General features: G+C 45.8%; 1 protein-coding gene and 1 long non-coding RNA gene across 3 annotated transcripts in view; one reads left to right on the forward strand and one right to left on the reverse strand.

Annotated features, from left to right (window-relative positions):
• LOC141571593 (uncharacterized) overlaps positions 1 to 12,316 on the reverse strand; it is a 121,470-nt gene extending 109,154 nt beyond the window's left edge. Inside the window, exon 1 of the long non-coding RNA XR_012496455.1 lies at positions 12,120 to 12,316. This is a non-coding gene — a long non-coding RNA (uncharacterized LOC141571593). The remainder of the gene's footprint in view (positions 1 to 12,119) is intronic.
• A 62-nt stretch (positions 12,317 to 12,378) lies between these two features.
• Positions 12,379 to 20,523, forward strand: part of UXS1 (UDP-glucuronate decarboxylase 1) — a 100,587-nt gene continuing 92,442 nt past the window's right edge. The window contains exon 1 of one of the 2 annotated variants that reach the window (XM_019714001.2): positions 12,379 to 12,594. In XM_019714001.2, the coding sequence (XP_019569560.1) occupies positions 12,501 to 12,594 (94 nt within the window). In that variant the 5' untranslated portion in view covers positions 12,379 to 12,500. The remainder of the gene's footprint in view (positions 12,595 to 20,523) is intronic. The other variant, XM_019714002.2, reaches the window with a different exon arrangement.

Genomic DNA, 20,523 nt, shown 5'->3' on the forward strand with positions numbered 1-20,523 from the left:
ACAGTACAAGAAGTGTATAAAGCAGTTTGACATTACGTGTGATTTAAACATCGGTTGTTATTGAAATGGCTTTACCAAAATTTATGTTTTACATGTAAGTGCTGTTTTGCCTTCTAATTTTAGGATGAATTCATTAAGAAACATTATTAAGTCTACAGCAGAAGTTAATTTCCAAAGCTATTCAATGTCTGACAATAGAAATTAACTGCAATTCTTTTTGTACAGATTCAATCTCAGCCTTGAGCTCAAAAATTGCAATAAAACTTTAACACTGCCAAGCCATTAAACTGCTGTATGGTAGGGCAATTTAGGATATTTATCTTCTATTTCTAACAAAAATTCATGAAACTGATGGTTAAGCCCAATAGAGTGAATGAAATCCACTGCTGACAGTATTAGTTCAATAGCACATGATATATTTAAATATTTTCCACCAAGTACCTACTGATGAATAATACAATGTGAAACTATAGGCTTTAAACACCTTGTGTTTTCACTAACTTTGTACATTTATCCAACTAAGCTGTTTTTCTACTCTACACATATTTATACCACTATCACATGAAATATACATCCTTGAAGATTCCATTTCAAGTTGTACTGAATTTGTATTTTCTCAACCTCTTTGGAAATATTCTTACCCGTAGTTTTTCCACAAAGACTACATATTTATAGAAGTTGATTCTTCCAGTACTTCAAACTCACCATTGATTTCTCAAATAAACAACAGCTGAGCAGTATCAATAACATTCATTGATTCATCAAGAGTGAAGGAAAACCACTTGAAATCATTTGTCTTTTTAAAAAATTGATTATTCATGCTGCTCCCAGTGTCCTCAACTCTGTGAGGCAGTTTCTCATCAAAAAGCGAATAGTTTTAATGAGTTCATTTTCTCTGGGCACGTTTCTTGGACTCTTGCAATAAAATATGATTTAATTCACCTTGGTGTCACACAGGGTGGCCTGCAGGGTCTCAGTTCCCGCTCCCCACACAAGAACACAGGATATGGCGAGGCCAAAAAGGAACACCCACGGAGTCATAGGTAGGGAAGTCACACCACTATAGTCTCACTGGAGGCTGGATTCACACGACGTGTGACCCGCTGTCCGCTTTTCTGCCAACCGACCAATGACTCCCCATTTGCTAGCTGCAAGCCGCCTCTCTGCAATCCGCAATCCACACTCCGCCACTTGCTAGCTCAGCCACCATCTTCTTGCTAGCCCCCATTTGCTGCTAGCTTAGCCACGGCACTTATATTAGTGGCCAATGGCTCACTGGTTACAGCTGACGGCCAACTAGCCACAGCTGATGGTCATCCAGTCACAGTTGATGGCCATTTACTACCTGAGCCAGCACCTTTCCATGTGAGGCTGAGAGCCTGGAAACTGTACTCCTGGCTCTGTCCCCACACTCCACCCCTACAGGGTCTCGCTTGACAATCTACGTGACAAGTGTCTTCTGCAAGGGGACCTGTGCAAGGAGCCTGGAGGTGAATGCAATATCCTGGACACAGCCAGGGTTTCTCAGGGCACCACCAGTCCTTCTAGGCATGGCCAGACTTCCTGGGCTTCTTAGGGTACCACCAGTCTCCCTGGGTACTGCCACTCTCTCTGGGCTCAGCCAGACTTCCTGGGCTCAGCCAGGGCTCTCAGGGCACTGCCACTCTCTCTGGGCCTCTCAGGGTACCGTGCTGGAACAACAGCGGCTCACAGTCAAGGTTCTTACATATTCTCAATGGCGGCCGTTCAAGACACAGGAAGCAAACATCCACCGGTTCCACTACATGGTGGTACGTTCCCAAGCAAACAGTCAAGCGGTCCATCAAATCAAGGATGAACGGCAATTCACCATAGTCCACAGTCATTCTCCAGGGCCATGAGTTGGCCTCATAATGTGTGCCCTCTCCACAGGGAGAGGGCTCCAAGTCCTCCCCAACCTGGGGGCTCAGCAAGCACTTCCCAGCCCACAGGGCCGCAACGACCTTCACTTTCTCTGGCCTACGATGGTTGGCGAACCATCCACGTCTTCCCACCCCTACACGGGGGTCCAGCTCTCCGGCAGCTGCTCCTCCTGGTCTTCCCAACACTGAGTGTTCATACGCACAAACTGCTTCACCGCCCTTCAGAGAGCTTTGGCCGGCACCGTACTCTGCTCGCTGCGCCATTTGTCACTCAGGGCAGCCTGCGGGGTCTCAGCTCCTGCCCCCCACACAAGAACACAGGATATAGTGAGGCCAAAAAGGAACACCCACGGAGCCATAGGTAGGGGAGTCACACCACTAGTCTCACTGGAGGCTGGATTCATACGACGTGCAACCCACTGTCCGCTTTTCTGCCAACCGACCGACTCCCCATTTGCTAGCTGCAATCCACCTCTCTGCAATCCGCAATCCACACTCCGCTGCTTGCAGGCTCAGCCACCATCTTCTTGCTAGCCCCCATTTTCTGCTAGCGTAGCCACGGCAGTTATATTAGTGGCCAATGGTTCACTGGTTACAGCTGACGGCCAACTAGCCATAGCTGATGGCCATCCAATCAGAGTTGATGGCCATTTATTACCTGAGCCAGCACCTTTCCATGTGAGGCTAAGAGCCTGGAAACTGCACTCGTGGCTCTGTCCGCATACTTGGTAAATAGTTGTCCTTGCTTAGCTAACAAATGAGCCATTAGGAAACTTACTTTGCGGACTTATTTTCATTTTTCATCTTTGTGCTGGAATTCTGTTTTAAGTGCTTTCATTTTTCTGACTGTAGGTTTCCCGTGAATTGGAAATACTGCTGTGAGTGCTTAGTCTGGTAATGCCAACCTATGTAGCACTCATTTAGTACAGCCAAAGTGTTACTGCATGATAAACACCGTGCTTTGCAATCTAATCCAATAAAATAATGCACAATCTACTACTGTGCCTTAAAGGTAGACATTCAAAGTCCAATTTTCTCTTCTTATTCTGGCATAATGAGCATGCACTAATAATACAAAATAAAATGTGATCTACTGATGTCTGTGGCAATTGAAATGCTGTTGGGTTATGACTGTACCACTGGGATTCGTGTTGGGCAACAGTGCAAAGTGATGACAGTGTCATGTATATTCTCTGTTGCAACTACTCAACCCTGCCCTTAGTGCAAAAGCAACCAAATGAATATGTTTATGCTCCAATAAAAGTTGATAGGCACGGATGTATGAATTTCATATAATTTTATGCCACAAAATATTACTACTTCATATAATTTTCATGTCACAAAATATTTTTGATTTTTAAAAACTATTTAAGATGTAAAACCATTCTTGATTTGTAGTCCATACAAAAGCCAGCCCGCAGGTTGTAGCTTGTTGACCCTGTATAGTAATCCTAGAACTCCTTGGGACCATGTTTTCTCCCTTTAGGGGAAATTCTATCTAGTATAAGAGAATTAGAGTGCATGTGTGTGACACACATAGAGAGACAGTTACTGAGCTCCTAGGGACAGTTACTGAGTCCCTGAGGCACGGGTTTCTACTGTCTTTCCTTTGATCTTGTGAATTATTCCAGTATCCTTCTTTGGTGGTTGATTTTTGTCATTTGCAACTATAAATGTCCTAACAGTACAGCTGAGTTTATCAATTGTCAGCAACCCTACATTAGATGGAAACATTTGCGTCTCAAATGCTAAGAGAGACACATCTTTAGTAGCATCACACCTGAGAACTCCATTATACTAACCTGATGAAAAACTGATTAAAAGATGAGAGTTAGTATGACATTTCTCTTGGTGATTGACTCTCTTATTGTACCATCTATGAAATCACAGTGTGTATTTCTGCAGTATCTGCTGTTTGTAATGGTCATTTTGAAATGATACAACACATTTTAAAACAGGCATTTCCTTTTTCTTCACTAGTGAAGGCAATTGTCAACATGCCTTAATATGACATTTTCCGTATGATATTCCTGTTTCTGAAAATGCAAAACATAGGGACAAAATTATTAGAAAACTTCAAAGAATTAACAAATCCAGAAGTGAAGGTTTATACTGAAATCAACCAATAATGCTAATTGCTAATTATCAATGTTCCCAATCCAGCATTCATCTCAAAGTTTTGAAAAAGCACACTTTTTGCAAGTACCTATTTATCGTTGTGAGAGTTAGCTATTCTGAGTAGAAACTCCAATAAAGACAACACTGCTGACAGTATAAGCATCTAGCATGTATTAGCGTCCATTCTGTGATTGGCACTGCACTGTTATATATATGATCGCTAATATCTTCACAGCAACCCTGAAAGGTGTGTATTATTGAACTCATTTTGCAGATGGAGGCTCAAGATTAAGTTACATGTCTAGAGCCCCTCGGTTGCAAGGCCAGAATTTGAATCTGAAGTCCTTTGGCTTCCCCTCCTCACCCACTGTGGCTGCTAGCCATCCTTTGTAGGGGAATGCAGAGGTCTCTGGGTATTAGTCTAAATTACTACAGAAATCTTAACAAGCTTTCTCATGCTAATGTGCATAAATACATCTCTCTTCTCAGCAGTAGAAGACACAAGAGTTCCAGGATCAGATAAATTCTACAGTGGTACAGGCTGTCACCATTGCTTATGACTTATTTTATTTTTGGACAACACGCATAAGTCACACTCATAGGTCCTATCTGTATTTGCAAAGAAAGGATGTTGTAGTAAGGATGAAGGAGAGGTCTGATGCTGAACTTCTCATCAAAGTGACCACCATTTAATCAGATACACATACTTTCACATGCTATAAAGCTTCCTAAAGGTTATTAGCCAAATAATTTGAACTTCTAAGAAACAGCTCACACAAATTGTGTTTGGAATGCTACAGTGCAAAAATAAGGCCCTTGTTTCTTTATGGTTATGACATTGCTTCCATTTCAGCAACTCACACAGTGAGTGACCACCTCCATTTGATAAAATAATTCAGAAGAATTTCCTTTGGGAAATTGTTTTGACAAAACTCCTTTGCAAAGACTTTACTGGATATTTTAGTGTTACTTTATAATTTTAATATAAGAATACATTTAATGCAGGAGAGAATACCAAACCAGAAGATTAACATTTCTGTTACAGAATTACACATTCAAGTAGTTCAGCTTTTTATCGATTTATAGTGAGGACAGAAAGTAGGAATGACCCTCTTTTTTTCTTATTGAAGTAAAATATATATAACATGAAATTGACCATTTTAACCATTTGTAAGTAGACACTTCAGTGGCATTAAGTACCTTCACGCTACTGGACAACTATCACCACATCATCTCCAGAACGTTTCATCTTCCCTAATGGCCCTGTACCCACTAAATAAGTACTCTCCACTCCCCTCTCACTCAGCTCCTGGCAACCACCGTTCTACTTTCTGTGTCCATGAATCTGACTACTCTAAGTACCTCATATAAATGGAATCGTATAACATTTGTCCTTTTGTGTTTGCTTTATTTCACGTAGCATATTGTCCTCAAGCTTCATGCATGTTGTAACATGTGTCAGAACTTACTTCCTTTTTTAAGGCCAAATAATATTCCACTGTATGTATAGACCACAGCCATCTGTGCATAGACACTTGGGTAGCGTCACTTTGTTTAATTTTAGGTAGAAATTCATCTAGGGATATGTCTTTTGAAATTTTTCTTTTCCAGCGCAAGTCTCCCTTAAGCAAACCCAGGATTCAGGACCAGTGGCTTCTAAAGGAAGAAAGGCTTTACTGAGCTGCTATTTCATCAAGGCTTCACTCTGAACCTGTACATTAAACTAGACTTACCCATCTTTCAAATGAGTACAGTGACATGTACTTGCACTGAATCTTCTGTCCTGTTCTCTTTCCACTCCATGTTTCGTGCTGCGGAAGTGCTATAGTGTTGTCTCATTAACATTTAAATTAATAATCCCCCTATCTCAGCCTTGAGTGCTATACATTATCTTCTGATAGAGATTTACTACCTTCACAAGATTTCTGCTTTTTCCTTATATTGGTAATTTTGAAGCAATCATGAGGCTGCCTATGAAGTATGACAGGAAAGTAACTGAGTTTTTCACACATGTCTAAATGTATGTTGTCCTTCAAAATGATTACTTTCTCAAAATGCCTGTGGAATTATCTGCACGTCTACTTTACCAGTTTTATTACTTATAGTCACAGAGTGCTTTCATAGCCAATTACCTCCTCTCCTGTTTGGCTTAATTTGGTCATGTCGCAGCGTCCCCTGCCACTGTCCCTGACTAGCGGTCCAGACAGTGAAGTGGAAATAGAGGACATGAGGAAGTGTACTATTTTGTTTAAGATTTTTCATACACCAGCTGCTTGCCTGCTCGAAGTGCCTTAATATGCAATAACTGGTTGTGCACTAGAAAATCCAATCAGAGCAAGTCTAATTGTTGGAACTCCATGACCCCAGATGCATACAGAGAAGCCATTTCCTTGCAGTTTTCTCCCCTACCTCCTCGCTGCAGCGCTACATCCAACCCCATTCCTGCCCATGTACACCACATACAGTGGGGTAGGTTGTACATGCGTTCAAGGCACACTATCATAGAAAACACAGATGTATATACTTACTATGACAATTTCCCGCCAGCTGGATGTAAAGTGTATTGAGGAAGGGGAGCCTCTTCTGCTTGCTACAAAAATGCCACATGGCCTTACAAGCAACTCTCCTTCTGAAGATACCATGCATGTACACACACACACACACACACACACACTCACACACACACACACACACACTCACACACACACACACTCTCACACACACACACACACACACACACACTCACACACACACGCATTTTCTCTCCTGACTGCACTTTGTGCCTAAAAAATGCCATTTTAAGCTTTTTTTCTGTATCACTTCAAGTAATCACAAGGTCTGCAAAGCATGACTTAGAGCGGCCAATACCTAATCCACAAGTAAGCGGCTACTTCACTATTGCCTATCACACGGTCCCCTGAGCAAAGACCTGAGTCGGTTCTAAGGAACTCATCACTCTCTTCCAGGTCTTTGCTTATTTCAGTCTGAAATACAGGACTGGTCTTAGACTGCACACGGATGCTGCCTCCATGACATGATATAGAGGCTTTGCCTCAAAATTATCTCCACTAACGGTAATTTTGAGCACTTAAAATTCAGCACAAAATTCCTGAACCAAAAGGGAACTTGCAGATAGAAAGAACCAAGACAACCAAGTGTGATAGGTCTCCCAGCCCTGGCCCCACCCTTCCCCAACCACTCAGGTATTTCGAACATCATAGCACTTCTCCTGCTGTGTCTGGATGAAGAAATCCCTCCAAACTCAGAGATTTAGGCAATACTACATTTCCGCTGGAGTTGGCATGCATTTGAACCTCTTTGCCAACTTTGAATTCTGGGCCAGGAGTCTCATTAAAATGCAAATACCTTGGAGGAAAAATACCTTCAGTCCTCATGCACTAACACCTTAGGAAGACCTGTCACCCAGGCATGTGACACGAGAGTCCTATTTGATTAATCTTTCTCCCCTTTGATCTCTACAATCAACTAGAACTTCTATTATTTTACATCCTAAATAAGCCTCAAATTTACTGCCATGTCCTTTCCAACATGATGACGAGTGTATTCGTGTTGTTCTCCATCTGGACTGTTGCACAGCCTTCTGTGCCAGGTGCCTCTCCCGCTGCTCCTGTTCCTGCCAATGCTGCTAGAAAACCTGCCGACGATGGGAGCTACTACCCAGGGATGGCCAGTTACACCCCACTGTCTGTACATCACTGTACATCAGTGACCACTCTCTGATCCTGAGCATGCTTACAGGGATACTTTAAGGGTGACAACAGAGTACTTAAGGAGGGAACTGCATTTGCTTAGAAAGATACTTTTCTTAGCAAGTTTAGGTGAGGAAGGTAAAGCTGCTGGGTAGGGTGTGGGCCACAGGAGGGGAAACAAATTGCCCTGCATGGAAATAAACAGGAATTCCAGGGTTGGCGTGGTTAGGGGGTGGTGGGGTGGTGGGAGGAGAGAAGGTGGAGAAGAATGTGGTGTGTCAGTGGAGGAGGGCTGGAAGCCTGCACAGGTGGCCATCCCCAGTGGTGAAGTGGTCAGAGAACTCTCACATGTGTCCTGGAACTGGACAATTAAGTAAACGGATGTTAGGTGGCGGAAGCCAGGTTTCTATTGGGGTGGGGGGAGGCTAAAATGATCAATGTGCAATGGATTAGAGTTGGAAACATCAGGATGAAGTCATGTTTAGCTTTAATAGAGATACAGATCATTACCTGTAGAAATATTTGTTAGTACATACACAAATTTCTTTGCTCTGTCAGCTATGAAGGCCTAGAAACAACAACACCCCAGTCCTGCCAGCACATCTAGCACCCAGATCTTGGTTTCTAGTACCAATCGCCAGTAAAAGGAACCAGGCATCCTGGGAGAGATAGCTGATTCTAGGACCAGGCAGGAAAAGTACAAGGTGAGCCTGGAGTATCTTATAGTGCCAGAAAGTAAGGAAATGCTTATAAAAAACCCAACTACAATGATGTGGGTATATCAAAGGGACACAGGAGCCAACTGAAAGAGCTCCCAATGAATCAAGCTGGTAGAACTTCAGCAATAAAATAAACAAAGTAATATTGCATTATAACTCAAAGTGTAAAATAAATATCAACAAGTCCATACTGACATAAATAATCGAAAAAGGGGGGAAAGAGACAAATCTGCCTTAATGAAGAATTCCAAATAATTTGCACCCACAACGAGGTGGAGCATAACTCCCCACCCCTTGTGTGGGGGCTGTGCAGAGTGCTTTCTTCTAAAGGGGACAGAATGGAAAGGGGGAAAAGAGTAACCCTAGTGGAGAAATCTGAGAGACACTACCTCAGCCAGGTGATCACGGCCTACATCAACAGTCGTAAGTCATGTTGGAAGTGTGAACCCTTGATAGGACGTGATATAATCCTATAGGAAAGCAAGATGTCAATAACAGGGGAAAACGGGTGTGGGGTAGGGAACTCTCTGGAGTAGCGTCTCAATTTTTCTGCAAATCTAAACTGTTCTAAAAATGAAATGACTCATGGGAATGGGAGTGTTGTATATACAATTTCAAGTACCTTTTGTTGATGTGACATTAAACCCTCCTGCTTCCCAAGGTCTCATGCACTTACTACTTATTCTGGGGTGATAATGGGGGTGGGGCAGAAATAAAGCAATAGGGCAGTGAGGCTTACCTCCCATCTATCCCTCTTCCTGAGACCCATGGAAGAGAGCATTATCCTCTAGAAGGTGACTCCAGTGCAGGCCTTATGGTCAATGACCAGCAGGAAAACAGCAGTGACCCAGGACAGAGCTGGCATAGCAAGGAGGGGCAGCTACATGACAGGCAACTCAGGAGCTGACCTGAGACCAAGTCTTCTTTCTCAGATTTCTTAGAGGAAGTTGTGTCCATCAAGGTCTAGCCGGGAAAACTGTTCTAAGCATTTCAAACAGGAGGAATTTAACAAAGCAGTTTGGTTTCAAAGCTGTTAGAAGAGCAAAAGGGAGCAGAGGGATTGTGGACGAGAAAGAAAGAAGGGAGCAACACTACTGATTGGAAGCAGCACATGCCCGTGGGCGGTTTGCTGTGAACCAGCCCAGAACAGACACTCTGGGCTTCTGGGATCCAGAATCACCCACCCTCACTGTGGCTATGGTCAATGCTAGCAACTTCCAGCAAACACCAGCGATGGCCATGCTGGAAAAGCCAGAAGGAGAACCAACCGCAGAACCCATCAGGGAGCTGGAAGATACAATGTACCTACTCCAGCCCCAGCAGAACAGCACAGAGTCCAGAAACGCAGATAGAGGCTGAGACAACTGGTGAATGACCAGCCATTCCCTTAACCAAGTCCAGGAGACTCTTGGATTATACTAACACTCAAGGCCTTTCGGAATCTTTCCAACATTATTTATAGCTTCTCTGCTTGTTCCGGCTCCTCCAGCCAAACAAAGATCCCCACTGTGCCCTATGGGATCCTTTCCCTCCCTGTGGCCCCTGACCCTGCTACTTTCTGAGGGATGCCCCTGCCCAATGTGTATGTGGAAAAGTCTTACATATGCTTTGAAAACTCAGGTCACATAGCTGCTGCTCTGCAAGGCCTTCCTCTTATTGTTCTCACCTGGAAGCGGAGGTGTACTGGGGGAAAAAAGTCCTGACGTGTGTCAATTGCTTATTTCTATGGTATAAAACTCCCACTGGATGTGCTAACACTGAGTTGGATGAGCCTGTACCAGCTGACCCAGCCAGCACATTCCCTGGGAGCAATGTCTCTCTCTCTCTCTCTATCTCTCTCTCTCTGGTGAAATTCCTTAGCCATCCATCTGAGCCTGCCCCACAGCACTGACCACTTTCTACCATGAATTATAGTTGTTTCTGCATGTCTTCACTCTCCTACAGAAAAGCATCCTCGTGTACAAAAAAGGCATGGGTTCAAACCCGAGCTCCACACTCACACCTTTGTGGACACTGACTAAATTCTCAGAGCTTGAATTTCCTCACCTAGTAAAGACAGCAGCAACATGACATCACAGGGCTGTTACCGAATTAAATGAGAAAACATATGAAAGCATCCCAAATAACAGTCCCTGGCACACAGCCAACGTTTAATAAATGCTGCTTTTCTCCTCTTCTTAGGCTTTTAACAACCTAGGAGAGGAGCCATATTATGACTCATGTCTTAAACCCCACATGTAAAGAACAGGGCCTTGTGACTAGTAGTTGCTCAGAGATATTCTTGCTCACACATCCATTGAGAAAATTAAGTAGATAGCAAGGTCAAGGTGGGGTGGGACAAGAGCCCGAACCTGATGGGGAGGTGGGGGTGGGCAGGTTGGAGGAAGGGGAGAGTTAAGAGGAAAGGAGAGGGTGTGGACTTGCCTAAGCCCAGAGTTTCTCTGATGCCTGGAGGTCTTCTTTGGCATCTCCTTTCCCTTGGGCATTCGCAGAGACAGTGGGTGCACAGTTACTATTACTCACTCCCCAGTTCTGGCTTTGATTGAGCTAGAAATCAGTATCTTGGGCCACCAACAGCTTTCTGGGTGGTAAAAATGACAGCAGCAGCAGCATTTCTATCTGCAGCTGCTGAGAATATTTCCAAATACTTAGTTCAATGGGGCAGGAGAAGTTGGCAATAGTGTGTGGTGTCAGGAAAAATGCTCAACTAGGAGTGCTGGATTTTTAAGGAGTTTTGTACAGAAATTGCATGTATTTCGCAATTTCTGGCCTGCTTGAATTGATAGATACCTGTCAAGTAACTCCCACCTACAACGTATAATATCCTTGTAATCTGTTGATAGCTTGTGTGTGACATTTCTCATAAAGTAAAAGACTGATATTCGATTGTTAAGCTTAGCAAAATGGCCTGGTGTTCACAGGTCACAGACACTGCTGGCTGCTCTGATTTCTGCCTGTGGCTGAAGATCAGCACTTGTAGCCTGCAGCTCCCAGACCCTTTCTGGGGTCTCTCTTGACACAATTACACACAGACCGTGTGTATCATCTTTTCTCCCCTATGAGCCCAGTGTTTCGCTGTATCCCATGATGACCTTCTGGTCTTTGTGATTACTTTGATACACCTCCTAGCTTGTAGTAGGCATTCAATAAATGCTTATCGAAGAAATAAATTCAGGTACCACATATGCAATCACTACACCACCACAACTCACCCCCATAACTATGTTAAAATATACACACTCAAGAAAAAGATAGGGATGGAACATACATGATGACATGTTCAGTGTTTTTCTCTAAATAGAGACAAAGCGTAATAGCTTGTCCTGGTTTGTCCTAATTATACCAGCAGCACTACTTTCTTATAATAATAAACTCTATTAAAAGACGTTCCAGTTGACCGCAGCAGAGAGAAATGCATCGGGTTTTTTACATTAGCAGTGTTTAGGGGATTAATCATTTTCGTTGTCGCTACTGTAACTAAAGAAGCCAACAAAACAGCCAAGAGAACTAGTCCACTTTCTGAGGGAGACATTTAACGAACTTCAAAGACATGCCAGACTTTGCATAAATATTTATTTTCATCGCAACATCTGACTACCCACCGCGTGCCCCAGCGGGGTTGGGTTCGGAAACTCGGCGACCATGGTCTAGCCCTCGCGCTGGCCACTCACCTGACCCGTCCACTGCGCCAGTGGCAACTCCGGATAAAACACTCCGGTACGCGCATGCGCTGTACAAACCCCGCCTCTCCTCCCACCTACATTCTTCGAAAACCGAGGTGAGAGGCGGCAGTTGTGCCCTCGGGGAGAGGAGGCGGAGGGGCGGGGAATTGGGAAGGGGATGGAGGAGGCGGGGCGGGGGCGGAGTAGCGCGTGCGCAGTGGTTCTGTCAGCCGGAAACCCGGCGCGCGGGGGCGTGGCCTCGAGGGAGACTGGGGGCGGGGCTCTCCCGGGCCGCCGCTGCTGCCGCTGCCCCCGCCGCCGCTGCCGCCGCGCATTGTGCAGCAGGCGGGCCCCGGAGCGGCAGGGCCCTGGACCGCCGCGCTCCCGGGGATGGTGAGCAAGGCGCTGCTGCGCCTCGTGTCTGCCGTCAACCGCAAGAGGATGAAGCTGCTGCTGGGCATCGCGCTGCTCGCCTACGTCGCCTGTGAGTGCGCGCCCGTGGCTGGCGGGGGAGCCTCATTCATTCCCGGGCGCGGAGATGGCAAGGCCAGGGGGGCGGCGGGCTCTGCGCGGCCCCGCGGCGGCCCTGCAGCCGGGTCTCCCTCCCCACCGCGGCAGGACCTGCGCTTTCTGTTCCCACCCTTTTCCGGGGGCTTCGGACCCCTCTCTCCATTTCCACTTTTGCGGCAAAGCACCCGGCCAACTTGGACGCAGCCCCTCGACCACTTAGGCCCCGGCGCAGAGACCGGGCGGCCGGGCGGAGGGGCCCTTGCTCCGGGCGCGGTGACCGCTGGACCCCGCGCGGCGGTGGCGCCGCCGTCCTTGACCGACCCCGCGCGCGGCGGCGCCAGCCCACTGCCCCAAGTCTCCCCTTCCCGACGCGTGGGTCTGCTGTGCACGTCGCCCCGGAAGCCGGCGATGGTCCCGGCTGGCGATTCCGGACCGTGCCGCGTGGGGACACCCTGGGGACACCCGCGGTCGCGCCGCGGAGCCGTGTTGGTTAAGTAGGATAAAAACATTGTTGTCGTTGGCATAGCCCGGGCTCCGACTGTTTGCTCCGCAGGAAAATTACTCAGCATTTAACTATTGGGCAGCCAAGTGTTGCCGGCCCCCGCCGACCATCTGCCGCTCCCAGGTGTGCAGGCGCTCGGGATTCCCGAGGCGCGTGGGATTCCCGAGGCGCGTGGGGTCTGGCCTGCCGAGGCCCAGCGGGCAGGCGCTTCCGTGTGTGCGTTTCTCCTCTCTGTCATCACTTACGGCCGCTCCCGAGACGGGACAGGTTTGTCTTCTTAGAGGCAGAAGCCGTTCCTTTTTTTTTCTTAATTTAACATCTAGTCGATGGGAATATATTTTAATCGGTGGTATTAATACTTTACCAAGTAACAAAATTGCACTGGAAGTAGTTCCCAGTGTGAGCTCCGTTTGAATCTTAGCCACCAGACAGCACACACTGAAATGAAACCACCTGCTAACCGATTGAGTTACCAAGATCTGATTTGCGAGGTGAGGGGAATCGGAAAGTGACTTGGGTGGATCACTAAAAAGACAAGTGGTTAAGACCCTGCCTGTCTAGAGGAGCCCAGCTGTTCCAGGAGGTGGAGCTGAGGAAGCTCATGCTGGTCTCCTGGTTGCTAGGCAAGGTTTCAAGCTGGAGTGGGTGTTAGATGTGGGTACTCTGCCAGGGAGAAAGTGTGTGTGGTCAATTTTAAGTGAGAAAGCTGAGACCAAGGGGACAGACCACTTAAAGTTGCATAATTATTGTTCCTACAATAATTTGTAAATTTGCTGAGTGCTTACCATGTATGTGCAGGCATGAGTCTCTTTCATTGTCTCATTTAGTTATCTCAACAGTCCTAGGAAATAGGTACTATGATTATTGCCATTGTAGAGGTGAGGAAATTAAGGCCACAAGAAATTAGAAAAATGTATGGATGATCACACCGGTGAAAAGCTATGGAGAGCCACGTTTTGAACCCAGAAAGGCCGTGCAACTGGGGCCTAGAGCAGAGGTCTGCAGCAAGTTCAGTGTTGATTATGGGGGCTTCTAAAGGTTGACAGAGGGGTTTAGAATTAATAAGGTAGGGGACCTAAGGGAGTCATGGAAAGGTTTTCACCATTCAACCAGGAATCCTACCAAGTCCTTGTTGTCTGTCTCAGTGCTGGGCTCCAGGGAGCGTCAAGGAGTGCAAAGCACCTGGACGGTGCAGTCACGGAGTCTAGGGCAGTGGTTCTCAGCCTGGAGTGAGCATCGGAATCATCCGCAAGTTTTGCAAAACGCAAGTTCTGACTCCGGTCTCAGGTTTCTGATTCAGTAGCTGTGGGGCGTGGCCTGACAACTTGCCGTCTAAACGCTTCATCTGGGAAGCCAAGCCGTTGCTGTGCTCTGGACACCCCACTTTGAGAACCACTTGCCTGGAAGGTGAGGTGGCCATGAATTTGGTATCACGCAAATGAGGGTTAAATTATAAACTGGTAGAAGGAAAGGAATGCGTAAGAACTTATGACAGGGACTCTAGGGACGGTTGTTTCCATGAGGAGTTGAGGCCTGAGCTGAGAATTGTAGGGTATATAGGAATTAATAGGGAGGTGGAGGAGGGACTGTGTCCCGGAAGGAACAGCGCGTGCAGAGGTCCTGTGGTAGCCAAGAGCAGGGAGTATTCTGGGAATACAAAGAAGGGTAGTGTCTTTGGAGTGTGAAAACGAAGTGTAGTAAGGAGGCTGCTCGCCAGACGAGATGGTAGGCAGGCCTTGGAGAGCCTTTGTGAAGCCGGGGAGTTCAGGTATGAGGGATTTAAGACGGGTGGAGGCAGTGTTATTAATGAGCGGGGATGGTAAACCCGAGACAGGAACGTTACAGGCATCCTGACTAAGAGTGCTCAAGGACACTGGGAAGTAGTAAGTTAGCAGTGACTTTTGTGACCTTTAGTCTGCTTTTCCTTGTTAATAATCTTGCTCCCCACACCCCATTGTGAGTCTCATGTGTTGACAGAACTGTCCATGCTCCCAAATTACGCACACTCGCACTGTGAGCCAGCCCCTTCTAGAAATGCTCCCCCGTTCTTCTCTCAGGTTCTGCTAGTCTTCCTCATTTCACCTCTGCCCATCTTCTCCTCTTCCTCAGTATCTTTTGCCTCCTGGGGCCGAGTCTCCCTTGTTGCTCCCCCATAGCTCTTCTGTACCATGCCCAGCTGGGTCAGCATATGCCTGCTTGCACTGCACTGGAGTTCTTTTCTCTGCACGTTTTCTTCTCAATAAAATTCCTACCCCTTGAGGACAGGGAGAGTGTTTTAAGTATTTCAGCACTTGTGGCACTTAGATCAGTGTTATTAGCTCATTAGAAGATCTCAGATGGTTTGAAACTCCTGCCTACCCACTAGGGAGCTCCCTTCCAGATCAGCGCCACTTACCTTTAGTGTTTTTCTTTTCTTTTTTTTTTTTTTTTAACATGTACATAGATATCATTTAAGAAGTCAAGTAGCCTCTGCAGGGGTTGTTAGGCAAAACTGTGTTCCCTGCCACTCCTGCCTCCCAGAGGCAAGCACTTCTTGTAGCTGATGATGTGGGTATTTGTCTTTGTGCTCTTTAATGATTGGCAGCCTGATTTTTCCTTTGTATATATTTATTACCTAGTGACTTTCTCTTTGGGAAGGTGATTGCTTATTGTCTGTCTTCCACACCATGCTCACCACATCCCAGGTAGTGTAGCAGCATTTTGAAATCAACATGTAGTATTCGGGTGTTTGACTTAAGTGCCACTCATTGTGAGCCATGTTGTGTATTGTGTGTTTTTTTTGTTTCCCTTGGAGCTAATAATTGGCTTTAAAAAAGAAAACTTGCTTTCTATGTACTATTTCTGATTCAATTCCAAATGCTTTGTCAGTCGCCTGTGTCTTCCCGCAAGCCCCTCACAAGCCGCTCACAAGGTCAAGGCGTCTGTTTGGGACACCTTCCTGCGGGAGGGCCAGCGTTCCCGCCTGCTCTGCCCATCTCACATCGCCTGTGCCCTGCCTTCCTTTGTTCTACTTGGATGTTCACCGGGAGAGCATTTGGAGACTGTCCACAATTGTCTTTTCTGTCTTCACATTTAATTGATAGATTTTAATGTAGAATTATAGAAAAAGCCTCCTTCAAAAATTTTCAGGCATCATTCCAGTGCTTTCGGGCCTCTAGTGTTGGTGAGGAGTTTCAAGCCAGTCCATTTTTGTGTGACTTACCTTTTCTTTCTGGAAGATTGTAGGATCTTTTTGCCCGTGATAATCATTGTTCACCACACATTTCCAGCACTGCCCCCTGACCTTTCCTCCCTGCTGGAGTTTGGTGACTTCACAGAATCACCGTGCCCAGGGGCTGAGGGGGGACAGCTCAGCGGTTAGCTGTGAATACAGGTTCCACCAGCGCTCCAGATGACAGTGCTGTGTGCAGAGGACCCCGCCCCCTCTCCCTTCCAGTGAAATGAACTTGAAGAATAACATCTTTGTTGTTCTCAGTCTGTGACGCTCCTGGCTTGGTTGTTGCTGCAGCTGAACAAGCCCTGCCCTGACTGACCCGTCCCTGTGCGCAGCTGGGTGCCTTTATATACTGGATGCTGGATACTTTTGAGCCATTGCAATCTAGAAGCGTGAATTCTTCAATTCTTGGAGTTTTCATGTATTATTCTTTGGTTATTTTTTCCCCTCCATTTTCTCTTTTCTCTTTCTGGAATATTATTATGCTGATGTAGAATTGCCTGGTCTAGTCCTTTAATTTCACATTCTCTCCCTTTTCAAAGTTTTGCTCTACTTTTGGGAAACTTCCTCATCTTTGTATTCTAATTCTTCTAGTGATTTTTTAAATTTTTAAATTTTTGCTGTCTGTTTTCCCTTATACAAGATCTTTTTTGTTTTCTGTTTTTAAAAAAAACAAACCTGAAAATACATGGTGTTTGTTTCATGGCTGTATTCTCTTCATGATAGTTTTGTTTGTTCAGTTTTCTTCTGACTGGAGAGCCTTTTTCCTCCAGGTCGCTTCTCCCTTTTGTGTTGGAGGCTTTGCTCAACTTTCTGGTGACCCAAGGTCGTCTGCTGGTGTTTGAGCAGAGGCCTCGGGCAGGTGAGAACCCTGAGTTGCCTTTTCACTGTAAGCCGTGTCACTTACTGGCAGAGCCGCCTGACCTCAGTACCGTGGGTCTGTGCTCTCAGCTGTGGTGACAAGACTCTCTCAGGCCCCTACTGGACAAGGGGGCCTGGCTGCCTGCAGTCTGGGAACCCAGTGGGGAGTGGGCTGAATAGTTCCTTGATCACCATCCCAGGTGGATGTGGGGCTCTCCAGTCTGCGACCCCTTACTTACCTCTTTCTGAGATGGGACTGCCCACCTTATGCCAGGGCAGGGAGTGAAGCTGGCAGTGGTCCTGCCATTTAGCCAGACTTGCGTCAAACCTCCTGTCTTACCTGCCTTGTCACTCCATATCCAGATGCACCAGGCATGACCGTTCTCGACCCTTCCAAGGTATAACTGGGCCTTTCCCACAGCCCGCTGCTCATCCTCTTCATTCCCCTGCCCTCAGCCATTCTCTTTTCACCTTCCAGCAACATTTTGTCCCTGTTTTCCCTGTCCACCTAGGTCTGTACCTTAAACAAGAACAAAAAAGCTATCTTCTGACAGTTTAGTGGTGTTAAGGAACCATTATCTTCATCTTTAGCTCTTGAAAACTAGAGTTGTGATATCTAGTCATATTAATTTAATTTTAGTGTATCATGGATTTGGTTGTAATGACATTATATTTGTGGTCCCTTTCTATTCCATCCTGTTGCTGTTATTCCACTCAAAAGACAACAAAATTAAACTCTGAAAACCATGTAGAAGCATGTTTTATGTGTGCTACTTTTGCATTTGTGATAACAGACCTCAAACTCCTCTGAGTTGGAACTTTCATTGGAGTAGTTTTGTCCTTAATCTAATCAGTCCCTCCTAAATTCAGTCAGTGAACATTTACTGGCCCGCTGCTGGGGAGGAGACACAGCACGTTAGACACCATCCTGATGCTTGCAGACTCCAGGAAGAAAGATGGACAAACAAGCCAACTGAAGTGTAAGTGGTGTTTCCAGAAAGGCCTGAGCATAAGATGCGGGTTTCCAGGCATCTCCTCAGACTGCGCAGTCAGAGCTTGGGATCTCTCCCCTCCTTGAGGGCCAGGAGAGGCCAGCCCGCCGAAATTATTTTGAACCCTCAGCATTTTATTTTAAGCATTTTCATACCTATTTTCTACTCTTTCTATTGAAGTAATATTTCAGCAAACCCCCAAATAATCCTCTGCCTAGATTTACCAGTTCTTGTATCTTTTTTTCTGCATTTACTGTCTTTCTCTCTGTTTCTATACTTTTTTGGTCAAAATATTTGAAAGTTGCAGACAGACTAGTTCACCTTTAAATACTTTAACATGATCCCTAAGATTGAAGGCATTCTTCTGTACAGCCTCATCCTCATTATCATTCTCTAAAAATTGACATGAGTAATACCACCTATACATATACAGTTCGTATTTGAATTTCCCCCAGGTGTACCATGAATGTCTTTTATAGTCTTTTCTGGTTTGTTTGTTTTGTTTGTAAATCGAGGATCCAGTCAAGGTCTACATGTTGCATTTGGCTATTATGTCTCTAACTTTTTTTTAGTTTCTCATGACATTTTACCTTTAAAAAAAGCCCAAGCCAGTTGCCCTGTAAAATGTCCCACATTCTGGATTTATTTGAGTGTTTCCTTATGATTAAAGTTTGGTTTTACATTTTTGTACTAATGCTTGTGGTTTGCATTACATCAGGGTTGTCCCACTGTTGACGAATTTGGACCACGTCACTTCATTTTAAAGACACACTTCCCCAATTTACAGTGGGGTAGGGCTGGGGGCAGTTCTCGGAGCCCGGAGGACCATCTAGTGCTTTTAGTGTCCACTGACGGTCCTTGCCTGGAGCAGTTTTTATAGTAGGTATTGCAAAATGGTGATTTTCTGATTCTGTAAATCCGTCTGTGCTTAGTAACTGGTATGATGGAAAGGAAGAACTTGCCTCCTTCTCTGCGTATATTAGTTTTCTGTGGCTGCTGTTGTCACAAATTTCCACAAACTAGGTGGCTTTAAAACAGGAGAAGTTGATTCTCTCACAGTTCTGGAGGCCAGAAATCAGAAATCAGGGTGCTCTCAGGCCGCTGTTTCTTCTCCACAGGCTGCTTCAGGGCTCCTGACGTTTGGGCCTGTGGGTGCATCATTCCATGCTCTGCCTCTGTGGGTGGTCACATTGCCTCCTCTTCTGTCACATCCCTCCTGCCTGTGTCCCTTATAAGGACACTTGTCACTGGATTTAGGGCCCAACTGGATCATCTAGGATGATCTTTTGGTTCCAAGAGCCTTAATTACATCTGCAAAGACCCTTTTCCCAAGTAAGGTCGTATTCATAGGTCTAGGAATTAGGATGTGTACATATGACACGGTGCGATAAAAAAAACACGGTGAATGTTTAAATTTAAAAGAAAAATTATTATAGTAAAAGACACATTGCCATTAATCCCCCTCAAAATACTCCCCTTCGCTTTGAACCTACTTACCCATCGTTCTTGCCACTTTCTGAAGCAGTTCTGGAAGCCCTCTTTCCTGAGTATCTTTAGTTGCGCTGTCATGGGCTGGGAAAGGTGGTGCACCCCAGTAGGGCATGGAAACTCCAGTTTCTCCCACATACGTTGCCCTATGTGTCTCTTTCATTTGGCTGTTCCTCAGTTGTAGCCTTTATAATAAACTGGTAATTGTAAGTGTCAGCTGATGGTCATTGGTGCTAATTCAGTGCCTACGAGAATCCCCAGTTTGGGCTGCAGTGAAGAAGGAAACTGTATTCAGTGCAAACAGCTCAATTATGAAGCAACACGTCTGTGGAATAACAGAGCTGCAAGGTGGCCCTGAGGCATAGCCCCTCTTTAGCTCTGTTCTCCTCGGCTCTGCTCTGCTCTGCTCCACCTGCTCTGGTCCCATCTGCTCCACCTGCTCTGGTCTGGTCCATTCCGCTCCGCTCCAGTCTGCTCCCATGTGCTCTGGTGAGACATCTTTGGTAAGACATTTCAGCTCCAGCCAGGAAAATAGTCTTCAGTCTAAGGTGGAAAGGGAAAGTGCGCTCCCCTAGCCAGAGAGGAGCTTACTTACTTACATAGATGGAAGTCCTCACCCTGATCCTCATTCAAAGGAGGACTCCAAATTCTCGAACTTTGATTGTTCCTTCCAAGAGCACTGTCCTGATTGGTCAGAAGAGAGCCTCTTTGGTCGATGAAGATGCTGATGGGAGACTATAACTTTGAAGCTCTGATTGCATGAGGGAAAGCTTCAGTCCTATTGGTTGAAAGCCTATTCCAGGAAGTCCTTCATATGGGCTGGTTCAGATGACAGGAGCACAGTGC

The sequence above is a fragment of the Rhinolophus sinicus genome, linkage group LG05 (assembly GCF_036562045.2).
Source record: "Rhinolophus sinicus isolate RSC01 linkage group LG05, ASM3656204v1, whole genome shotgun sequence".
Lineage (NCBI taxonomy): Eukaryota > Metazoa > Chordata > Mammalia > Chiroptera > Rhinolophidae > Rhinolophus > Rhinolophus sinicus.